General features: G+C 37.0%; 1 protein-coding gene across 1 annotated transcript; it reads left to right on the top strand.

Annotated features, from left to right (window-relative positions):
- Window positions 1-7,271: 7,271 nt before the first annotated feature.
- cldn23.1 (claudin 23.1) lies at window positions 7,272-9,663 on the top strand. Its single transcript, XM_061734354.1, has one exon. It carries the CDS (start codon window positions 7,338-7,340, stop codon window positions 8,163-8,165), a length of 828 nt encoding a protein of 275 aa, XP_061590338.1. The 5' UTR covers window positions 7,272-7,337; the 3' UTR covers window positions 8,166-9,663.
- Window positions 9,664-10,997: the final 1,334 nt, after the last annotated feature.

Below are 10,997 nucleotides of genomic sequence, written 5' to 3'. Positions count from 1 at the left end.
ACAACAAATACCGGTGACAGCTTCCTGCCAGGGATACAAACTTCCGCCCTGCTTCACTCAGTTAACGTTTATGGAACATTACACGTGTTTTGAAAAGGATAAACCCGGAGTTTTCACTAATACCATGCATAATAAACAAGTTATTACAGACAGGCAAACACACACACAGACACACACGTACAAGTACACGCACACACACACACACACACTCTCATATATATATTTACATATACATGTATGTGTATATATATATATATATATATATACATATATATATATATATATATATATATATATATATATATATATATATATATATATATATATATATATATATATATATATATATATATATATATATATATAAAAATTAAAATTAAAAACACAAAAATGTCATACTTTCTGGATTCATTACAAATCAACTGAAATATTGCAAGCCTTTTATTATTTTAATATGCTGATTAAGATTAAGATTCCCAGAATATTCTAATTTTTTGAGATAGGATATTTGAGTTTTCTTAAGCTGTAAGGCAAGCCATGATCAGCAATATTAAAATAATAAAAGGCTTGCAATATTTCAGTTGATTTGTAATGAATACAGAATGTATATTGCATATATATTCTGTAGTGACTTATGTGGCCACGGATTGTTTGTTTTAAAAGGATAAATCCAGAGTTTTCACTAATACCGTGCATAATAAACACGTTATTACAGACAGGCAAACACACACATATTTATTGTTGCCATGGATTGTTTGTTGTCAAGGATGCTAATGCTAATGTTTCAGATTTAAGCTGATCACAAGATAAAAAGGATAGGCAATAAGCTACTGCTACAGCCTACACCTTTTCGGCAAAAGTTTATTTGACTTTTTTCATTGTGTTATGTAAAATAACTTGTACAAGGCTTAAGTAAAGACGAAATAAAGACTATTCTATATATATATATATATATATATATATATATATATATATATATATATATATATATATATATATATATATATATATATATATATATATATATATATAACTTTTGTATAATTTGTCTGTTAAAATTGTAAATAGGTTCTTATTTTTATTCAGAACTGTCCTTCTCACTACTATACTGTACATGGAAATACCACATTTGTTTATTGTTTATTTGTTTATTGTTTATTTTTAATACCAAATAGTGAAATTACCGGAGTCAAATTCCTTGTTGGACAATGTTCGAACCTGGCCAATAAAGCTGATTCTGATTCTGATTCTGATTCTGATGTATATATATATACATATATATATATATATATACTGTGTATATATATATATATATATATATATATATATATATATATATATATATATATATATATATATATATATATATGTATATATATATATATATATATATATAAATATATATATATATATATATATATATATATATATATATATATATATATATATATATATATATATATATATATATATATATATATATATATATATATATATATATATATATATATATATATATATATATATATGTATATGTCAAAAGGTCAAGTGAGCGCCAAATATATCATCAAATCTATTCAAATTCAGTTACACATCTCACCAGACTTGCGTGTTTTTGTATAACAGAGCAGGAAAACAAGACAAAGAAAACACTGTTAAGCAGGATGAACACGTTTCCTTCTGTGTGATGGTTTAGTTACAGAGCAGAAAGGCTACAGTTACATCAATTGTCCACCAGATAGTAGCAGACATTCTGAAAGTAAAGCGTGTAAGGTTTTGAAGGGCCAGTATCTATCATCTTCCTACTGAATGTAGATCTGCACTGTCATATTTCTCACATATGACACTGCTAAAAGAACCCTTGTTGGTGGATACGTCATACCTAAAATCTTTGTGCCTGAGTCAAAGGCATCTTCAAGATCGTCAGCAATGCGGTAATACGTTTTCAAATAATGTATTTATTTCTCTATTAAATTAAATCATCCTGAAAGTTCAGTAGCTAATAATACAGACTAGAACAAGTTTGTTGGTACCCATAAAATAAATTAAAAGTCACAATAGTGACGACTGTGATAATGTGAAACTAACAAAAGTACTCATGAATAAGAATTTATTGGAAATTGACTAATGAAAGTCTGATATTGCTTTTTAATTTCGGTTCAATTTAATAATCAAAATTATAATAATGAAGCTGGCTTTGACAAATAAGGCGGTAGCCCTAGAAAAGACCCTGTGTCATACAATTAGCATCACAAGTGTCTTCAATCTTTCAGTGCGGCAGTCTGCATATTTAGAGGGTTAAAAGTCATCCCTCTGCTTTTTGGTATCATGGTGAAATGGAGAAAGCAAAGGAAAGTGTTGTCTGAGGAGATTTCTTTTTTAAAATAAAGAAGCATGATAAAGGTGAAGGGTATATGTTCATCACCATGGATCTTTATGTTTGCAACTGTAGTGACAGATGTGACTACTGTTGCAAATTTCATTCAGGAGTTTAGGGTCCACAGGAATATAGAAGAGATAGTTAATGACTGGTAACCAAAGAGCTCTTAATAACTCCCAGAGAGATTCAAAGACAACTGTAAGGTTAAAGTACATTAATATCAAATTGTACAATCTGTCACAGTTTGAGCCAAAGTGGACAACCAAATAATGTTGAAAGCAAATAAAAAAAGATAATTGTGAATGCAACTGTCAAAAATTGTAATTACAAGTCACCAAATGTCTGGGAGAATGTTCTTTGGACAGATAGGACTAAGCTACAACTTTTTGGTGCTGTAAGTCGCTTCAGCTCTATGCTTACAGACATATGTTGTTTCTCTTCTTATTTTGTGAGCATTTTGAAATGATTATGGCTTTTATTGTGTAATAAAATCAAATATATAAGAGACATTAACGATGCTTGGTTATGTTCTGGAGTTGCTTTGCTACATCTGGTACAGGATGTCTTGAATCTGTGAAGGTACGTACAATGAAACCTCAGGACTATCATATCAAGGCATTCTGGAGTGAAATGTTCTGCCCAGTGTGAGAAAACTTGGTCTCCCTCGCAGGTCACATATCCTCCAAGAGGATAATGACCCAAAATACACAGCTAAAAACGCTCAATAACTGATGAGAACAAAACATTGGACTATTCAGTCGTGGCTCTATCAGCCCTGATCAAAACCCTGTTCAACATATGTGGAAAGAGCTGAAACATAAAGTCTGGAGGAAAAAAACCCTCCAGACCTAAAACAACTGGAACAGTTTGTTCCTGAGTGTCGTTATCGTGTCTTTGTAACTATGTGCATCTCTGTGTTTGCTTCGCTTAAGAGAAAATAAAAGAGTTGAGTATATTTATGTACCTTGCTTCTAAGTCATCACATGCAACATTTATTTCCTTAACGCTTCACAGATAATGAAGGCCTAAAACTAGGCTGATAACACCTGAGGAATGAATAACAGTCAGTGGTATGTTTTTGATAACCACTTGTTGGAATCTATGAGTCACTTCCACCAACTGACAAAGTCACGCAGACTGACAGTTACAAGATGGAAAAAAACAAGGCTAAATAACTTGCTTAATATTTGTCTTTATTAGGATGGCATTTTGAATAATAGTGATTAAACATTAAGTGTGTGCGTGTGTGTGTGAGAATGCATACATGTAGCCTATTATGGAAAGAAAAATTCAAGAGTTAACATTTTATTATTATTTGACCAAATTTAAATTCAAATTCAAATTTAAACAGGGAGATTTAAAATATATTTTTCAAGAGTAGCCTGATCAAGACAGGCTGCAGCTGAGAACAACAGTAGTCACAAATACACATGATATACTGTACATAGAAGGATACACAGAATCATAAACAAAGACTGCCAACATAGACATGTAAAATTGTACATAAAGCAACAGACACTACATTATTTCTCAAGTTTTTATATATGGCTAACAACGATTAATTGTAACATCTGCAGTCAGATGTTGTGACATCTAAAATATTAGATACAGTCTGTGTTTAAATTCATATAGTAAGATCAGATCTTAAAAGTGCATTTTCCAAAATAAAATGTTTTAAACCACAGTTACTTCATGATCTTCATGAGTGGTGAAGCGGCAATTACTTATTCAAATAGGGTTAGCTTAGTTTCAACAAATAAATAAAATAAAAAGCCCAGAGCCCAAAAGTCTTTCAACAAAAGTTCCATGTTAATACATTTAAATAAGAACAAATTGACAAAGAGAAATTCAGATATGAAAAGTTTGTTTTGGTTCTCTTTATTTCCCCAGTAGAGCTAAGTTACCACTGTTACCACTGACTCACACTTTATTTGATGTTATAGGTTGCAAGCGATACAATGGAAGCACCAATTTGTGCTTTTCAAACTGGTTTTCTCCAAAATGTAAATGGTACTTCTGGTGCAGCTAAAACATGCAGAATGTTATGCCAATGTTACACACAATCATCTGTGTGTTTTATCAGAAAGAATTTAAAAAATCAGAAAATTACTCAGATCAGGAAGAAGTCCACAGGATAGAGAGGCACTCTATCCTGCAGGATGTTCCTGCTGTTTCCGTATTCACATTAACCACACACTGTAAACAGTAATTTTCTTTGTCAGTATCCTGTAATAGGAAATAAAAGAAAATGTAAGAACAGATTCATTAAAATAAAAATAAAACAACCTCATAACAGAACTGTCCTGAGTTTACAGAGAAAAAGGTTTACATCAATGAGTTTTTCTGCAAACAGTAACATCTAAAACCCCAAGCCCAGTTTATTGCCTGCTTCAGTACCAGGGTATTTGTATTGCTGCACAACCTCCACCATCTCCTTGGTTTTAGCAACATTTACCTCAAAGAGAAAAGATGCCTCACAAGAAGTCATAAACTTCGTCTCCGCAGGGTCATGATTATAACAATCTGAATTTGAAGAGAATCTATAAGTCATCTGCAGGCTTTACAATATGTCGCCCTGTTTGCTGACTTTGATACATGTTTAAGTAAAAAACAAAACAAGAGTAGAATAATACTGTGTTGGCAGGAAGAGCATGTCTGGGTGGTTGGTTGACACGCCTTTCATTTATCTTTTGTTTGGTCATAGTTTATCAAAGCACAGAATTCTGGCAGCAAAAACAACTTTAGTTTTTGACAATAGCCACAGGTCGGTACTGAGAAGCCTTGTGATGAACCAGCAGCCTGTCCTGAATGTACCTCATCTTTCCCCTGAATACAGCTAGAACGGACTCCAGAAGAACTGTGTGACCCTGAATAGGAGAAAGCGGTTGTAGATAATAAAAGGATGGCAGGATGGATGGTACAGGGGCACTTCTTAACTGCAGCTGCAATACAGAAATTGCACGAAACCAGAACTATTCCCTGAATAATAATAGCTGAGTGAAAGACCCTCATCTCATCTGGTTTCACAAGAGCTGTTCATCTGAACACAATGAACTTTCACTGAGAAGAGATTTCATTAGCACTGGTGAATAATCCCCTTTCTCTGTATGGGTGGCTCGACCTGAGAGATTAAAAATGGGAGAGCACATCAGAAAAAGATGACAAGAAAGTACAACTAAAATAGAAAGAGGAATGTATTGACAAGAATGACAAAGATCATGAGTCAGACAGGTATTTATGTGGCTTTCAATAGAATCCAGCAGAACTACATACTTCCAGCAGATAGTTCCCACAAAGCCTCAATAAGTCTGAGTTGGTTTTTCTCGTAAAGTTCATAATGCAAGTTTTGAGAAATAATTTCAAAAGAGAAAATCTCCTTACCTAAACGGGAAAAACTTTTTCTTATTATGATAGTCCTGCAAGAGATTATTCAGACTACCACTTCATAATTAAAAAAAGGTTTGAATAAAAAAATATGGTCTCTTATATATTGAAGTGTCATAAAAGGCTCAATCCGGTTTTACTTGGTCAATTACCCTACAGGTTTTTGCAAAACCCCCTCAGTAACTTATACTTCCCAACAAGTAAGTTATTACAAGTCCAAATAAAGCTTTTTAGTGAAATTTACTGCCAAACAAGGACGTTTTATGTGCTCTATCAACTAAGTAGGCTATATAACTACTTTACATAGGTGCCGCTATTCTTGTCGTTTCACATATGAGAAACTATAAAATACTGTAATAATATTGAAGCACAGATATAACTCTTTTTAAAGAGACTGAGTTTCAAATTCAGCAAAGTTCTATAAAACTAACTGTTTTTCAATTGAACCAAATCACATTGTTGGACAAAAGAAGAAGTTCATGATAGGCTGCAGGCAGAGCCGTCTGGGAGATTTGTGAGGCCCTGTGCGAAATGGCCGGGGGGGGCCCTCGCGCGTGAGCGCAGTGAGCGCGCGCAAAATTTTTGGGTTTTTCGAAAAACCCAATAACCCAGAAATGTTTGGGTTTTTCGCGTCGGATCCGGTGTCTATATGCGCAATTTTAACTCTCCAATTAGCAAAATACTGGATACCTTCCCCTGCCTCATCATCATCTCTTGCCTAGACGCGGGGCCCCACGGCTGCTTGAGACCCGGTCGGATTGGTAATTTTTCTAACAAATTTATCAAACGAGCCTTTCAGAGAGGCATTAAACTCTTCCATTTTCTTTCGTTTTTTTTCTTTTTTCCTCCCCTGATGGAAATTTCCTGAATCTGTCTCGTACTCTCGACATTGTGTGACAGTTTGTTCCAACTCCACCGTCTGGATCAGAGCACCTTGTGTGCTTGGTCTGACGCAGTTGTATTGAACAACAGACACGCGCATCATTGCACATATATTTATTGATATGCACAGACTAGTACACATTTAGGTCTGTAATGGAACATGACTGTTGATATTTATAAGGGAAAAAACGAAAAAAAAAAACAAAAAAAAAAATGTTTTTTTTTTTTCAATTTTTTTTTTTTTTTTTTTCAAAAACGGCCCATAGCGCGAGGCCCCATGCGGTCGCACAGTTCGCACACCCCTTGCGGCGGCCCTGGGCTGCAGGCCCTGGTCCCCAAAGAGATTTTGGAAAGACTTCCTTGTTGTTTATCACGCATTAAAACATTTGCACCTGAAAGAGCCTCATCGAAACTGTTTTGTACTCTTCTTTGCTGTGGGCAGGTGAGGATGAAAAACCCCGCCCCCCACACCTGTCCCGACTGAAACCTGATTTATGGTCCCGCGTTACACAAACGCAGAGCCTACAGCGTAGAGTCTGCGTCGATTTACAGGACAGGTGAGTCCAAATCTCCGCCCACTACAAAGTTTCAAACCCGACTTGTTTTTTATAGGAACATCTTCCGACTGTCAACAGTCATTCCCTTCTGTGACTTTTGGGAGTAAGAACACAGTGCAGCATCAAAACCAATCATGCCGACGCGGTCCACAGAGGAATGGGTCCGGCTGTCCATGCGCACCCCGGGCATCCTGATCTTCGGGATGGTGATGGCCCCCTGCGGCTGGATCCTGGACCTGACCGCCACCGTGGCCCCCAACTGGAGGACCCTGCACAACGTCCCCGACAGACCCCAGGACGAGATCACCCAGCAGGGCATCTGGGACATCTGCGTGGCCTCCTCCACCAACACCAGGACCCAGTGCGGCCAGGATGACCCCACCTACTTCAGCAACCAGCTGATCCCCGTGGCGCAGGGGCTGATGGTGGCCTCCCTGGTGGTGACTCTGATCGGGCTGGCCGTGGCCATCCCCGGGGTGCGCTGCTGGAGGGACAAGCCCCAGTGGAAGGTGGCCGGGCTGGGCGGGCTGCTCATCTTCTGCTCCGGCGTGCTGACCCTCATCCCCATCGCCTGGTACACGCACATCCTGGAGGAGATCACCAGCGAGACCTCGCGCAACGACGTGCGGGTGGGGTACTGCATCGTGCTGGGTTACATCGGCGGGATATTTGAGGTGCTGGGAGGCGCCGTCATGTTCATCGGGATCTGCCGCTGCTGCGGCGGCAAGAACCGAGGGGAGAGCCGGCTGGAGGAGCTGGTCGGCCGGCATCCCAAAGCGCCGCCGAGGCGTATCGAGGTGCCGACCCTGAGCCGGCCCCGGAGCAGCGCCGGCGGCAGCAGCGTGCCCTACTCCAAGGACTCCATGGAGGAGGACGATGTGTCCTTCCCCCGGGCCAAGAGCCCCGCGGCCCGCTCAGGAAACACCTCCTTCAACGGAACTCCGTACGATGCAGACTTATGAGAGAGGAGACAGCTGTAGGGAAAAGAGTGGAGTTAATGGTAACGCTTTTTAAGCACCTTGTAATAAGCATTAGTTAATAGGTAATAAGGCCCTTATAAGTCCTTAATAACGGCGTAATAAAGTATATTTGTATTTTAATAAAGCAAACAAAAAAGATGATTGAAGGCGTAATAATGCATAATAAAAGATTTATTAGCCTTAATAAGGCATTGTTCACGCTTTAGATCCAGTAGCTGCAAAAAGCATAGTTAACTGTTAACAAGTGCCTAGTTAACTGATAATAATGGCATAATAAAGTATATTTGTAGTTTAATAAAGCTTCTTATAAGTTTCTTATAAGTTTTAATAAATGTCTTATAGTCTGATATTAACTATATTATGATATTATTGTTTATATATTCTTATAAACACATAATAATGTTGATAAGCACCTTATAGGGCCTTATTACCAGGGGTGCACACAAGCTGGGACTCCAGGGCTAGTCTACTGCATGTTTTAGATGTTTCCCTGTATTCAACACACCTGATTCTAATCACTGGTCGTCATCAACGTGTCATCAAGGTTTACACAACTCTGTTGGTGACACAGCCTTGTCTATCAGGGTTGTGTTGATGCAGGGAAAAATCTAAAATGTGCAGTAGACTATCCCTGGAGTCCCGGCTTGTGTGCACCCCTGCTTATTATCTATTAACTAATGCTTATTACAAGGACCTTAATATTAAGCGTTACCAAGTTAATTCTAGGAAGCGCATTGTAGTAATGCACCAGATGCATAATGTAAAGTCATCACGCATCTTTAGGCGACTGGTGGGGAAGTATTTTAAGACCACAGTTAAGATCAAACACAGATAATGATATTGTTTCATCACGGGACAACTAAAGGCAAACATGTATATTAGAATAAAGTGTTTATTGTAGGGGCATGGCTGCAGTTTAATGCAGTAAAACCCGCTAATGGGTTCAGCTTGATTCTCAAAAGTCGAGACCTTTACAACACATTATTGTCAAATGTCTGAGCACAATTTTTGTTATACAGATTAGAAGGAAATAATGGAAGGACATACACATCTCTCAACAATGAAGAATAATGATTTGAACAATGAATTATCAAATGAGCTTTAATAAGCCTGGTATTTTTTTGGATTACAAATGAAATGTTGCTGTCTATTATGTTGCTCAGATGATAATGAACTCATGCTGTAAATAGCCGAATCTTTAAGAAAGCTTTTACTTTTATTTTTCTATTTCCACTGGCTAATGCATTCCCATTTTTTCTTTTGTTCTCTTGGTGCCTTTTTTTACATTTTTGTAAAGACTATGTTCTTATGCACTTTTGAATTCAGGCTCCCTGTTGTAAGAAGCATCCTCTAGTGATCAACGTTTTTAAAAATTCTTTCTGTGAATTAGGTTTTTGAATGTGCAATCTGTTCCCTTACTTGAGTGAGTCCCTTTTGTTTGGTGTAAAAACAAACAATGTAATAAATGACCTGTAAAAAGCCTCTTTGGCTATGGTATAATTGCACCTAACAAATCATCACAGATGAATCTGCTCATGGATGAAAGATTGGACTAAAGAAAAGTTATGATACAGTCAACATAACTGTACACTATAGCATTCTGGTGAACCACACACAAAATAAGGCAAGTCATAACTTAAAAACACAGGGATTTGTTGGTTTTATTAAGATCCCCATTAGCTTTTGCAAAGCAGCAGCTATTCTTCCTGGGGTAAGGGTAACACTATAAAGTGACATTCTTCTTTCCATCTTTCACCCAGTTAAACCTCCTATTTCCTAAGTATACAGATAATGTAGCCCGACCGGTCTGAGAGGTTGGGTTATGTCTGCATCCTGTCTAACAACATTTTGCTCTCCATGACTTAACATTTGAAACAAGGCGAAACCATAGTGACGTTCCTGGGTAGTTTTCCGTAGTTTAATTGCAGTAAATGCAGTTCTCCCTGCTGGGCTTGTTGCACACCACAGCCTCCCTGTGACGGCTGAGTTAGACCCTTTTTTTCTTGTAGTTTTCATCAAGGCTCGGACGGTATAGGAAAACAAAGACACTGCTACATTAAACAAGGAGATTACTTGAAACAACTCTTGTAAATTTGGAGTTGTTGTCTGAGCCTTGTTTTAAGGGACAGAATTTTAAAAACAGTCACAATTCAATTTAACTGCTTCATCTGCTGAAACAAATTGTGTCTTACATTTGTTTTATCTGGATAAATATTGACTCATTCCCATAATATTCAGTCTCGAAATGTCATAAAAAGAAAAAAAGATATTGGAAATGGTCTTAATCCTTAAATTCAAAACAAACCCGGTGCATTACGGATTGCTGCACTTAAAATCCTTTTTGATAACATGGACGGTGTTGTGTTTCTCACCCTTGGGTCTTTTAACAGTGACATGAAAGTTGAATAGAAAAACGTTGCCTTGGCCCCTTGATGAAACCAAAACTGCTGAGAGCAGCAAAATATAGCCTTGGCCCGACTAAGTATAGACTGTTACTCTGCCCCAAAAAGATTAAAACTGACATTAAAATGATTTTCTCTACTGGATTCTAAGAATGAATCATCCTGTATGCCTTAAGATCATTATGCTTTTTGTTTCATTGTCATTCTCCATGGAGACGCCTGATGTATGTTTTGACCCTTTTGCAAGCAACTATTGAATTAAATCTACTGAAATCTGAATCATCTCTCAAATCTTATTCTTGGTAACTTAGACACTCAGTTTCAGTCAAGTTATTCACCAGTTGTAAAGAATGTATTAAAGAGTGTTTAATAGGTTTTTCCACAACATACAATATCTTGTGTGTTTCCATTA

The sequence above is a fragment of the Cololabis saira genome, chromosome 11 (assembly GCF_033807715.1).
Source record: "Cololabis saira isolate AMF1-May2022 chromosome 11, fColSai1.1, whole genome shotgun sequence".
NCBI lineage: Eukaryota > Metazoa > Chordata > Actinopteri > Beloniformes > Belonidae > Cololabis > Cololabis saira.
The sequence above is the reverse complement of the archived record's forward strand: the minus strand, read 5'-3'. Positions and strand labels throughout refer to the sequence as shown.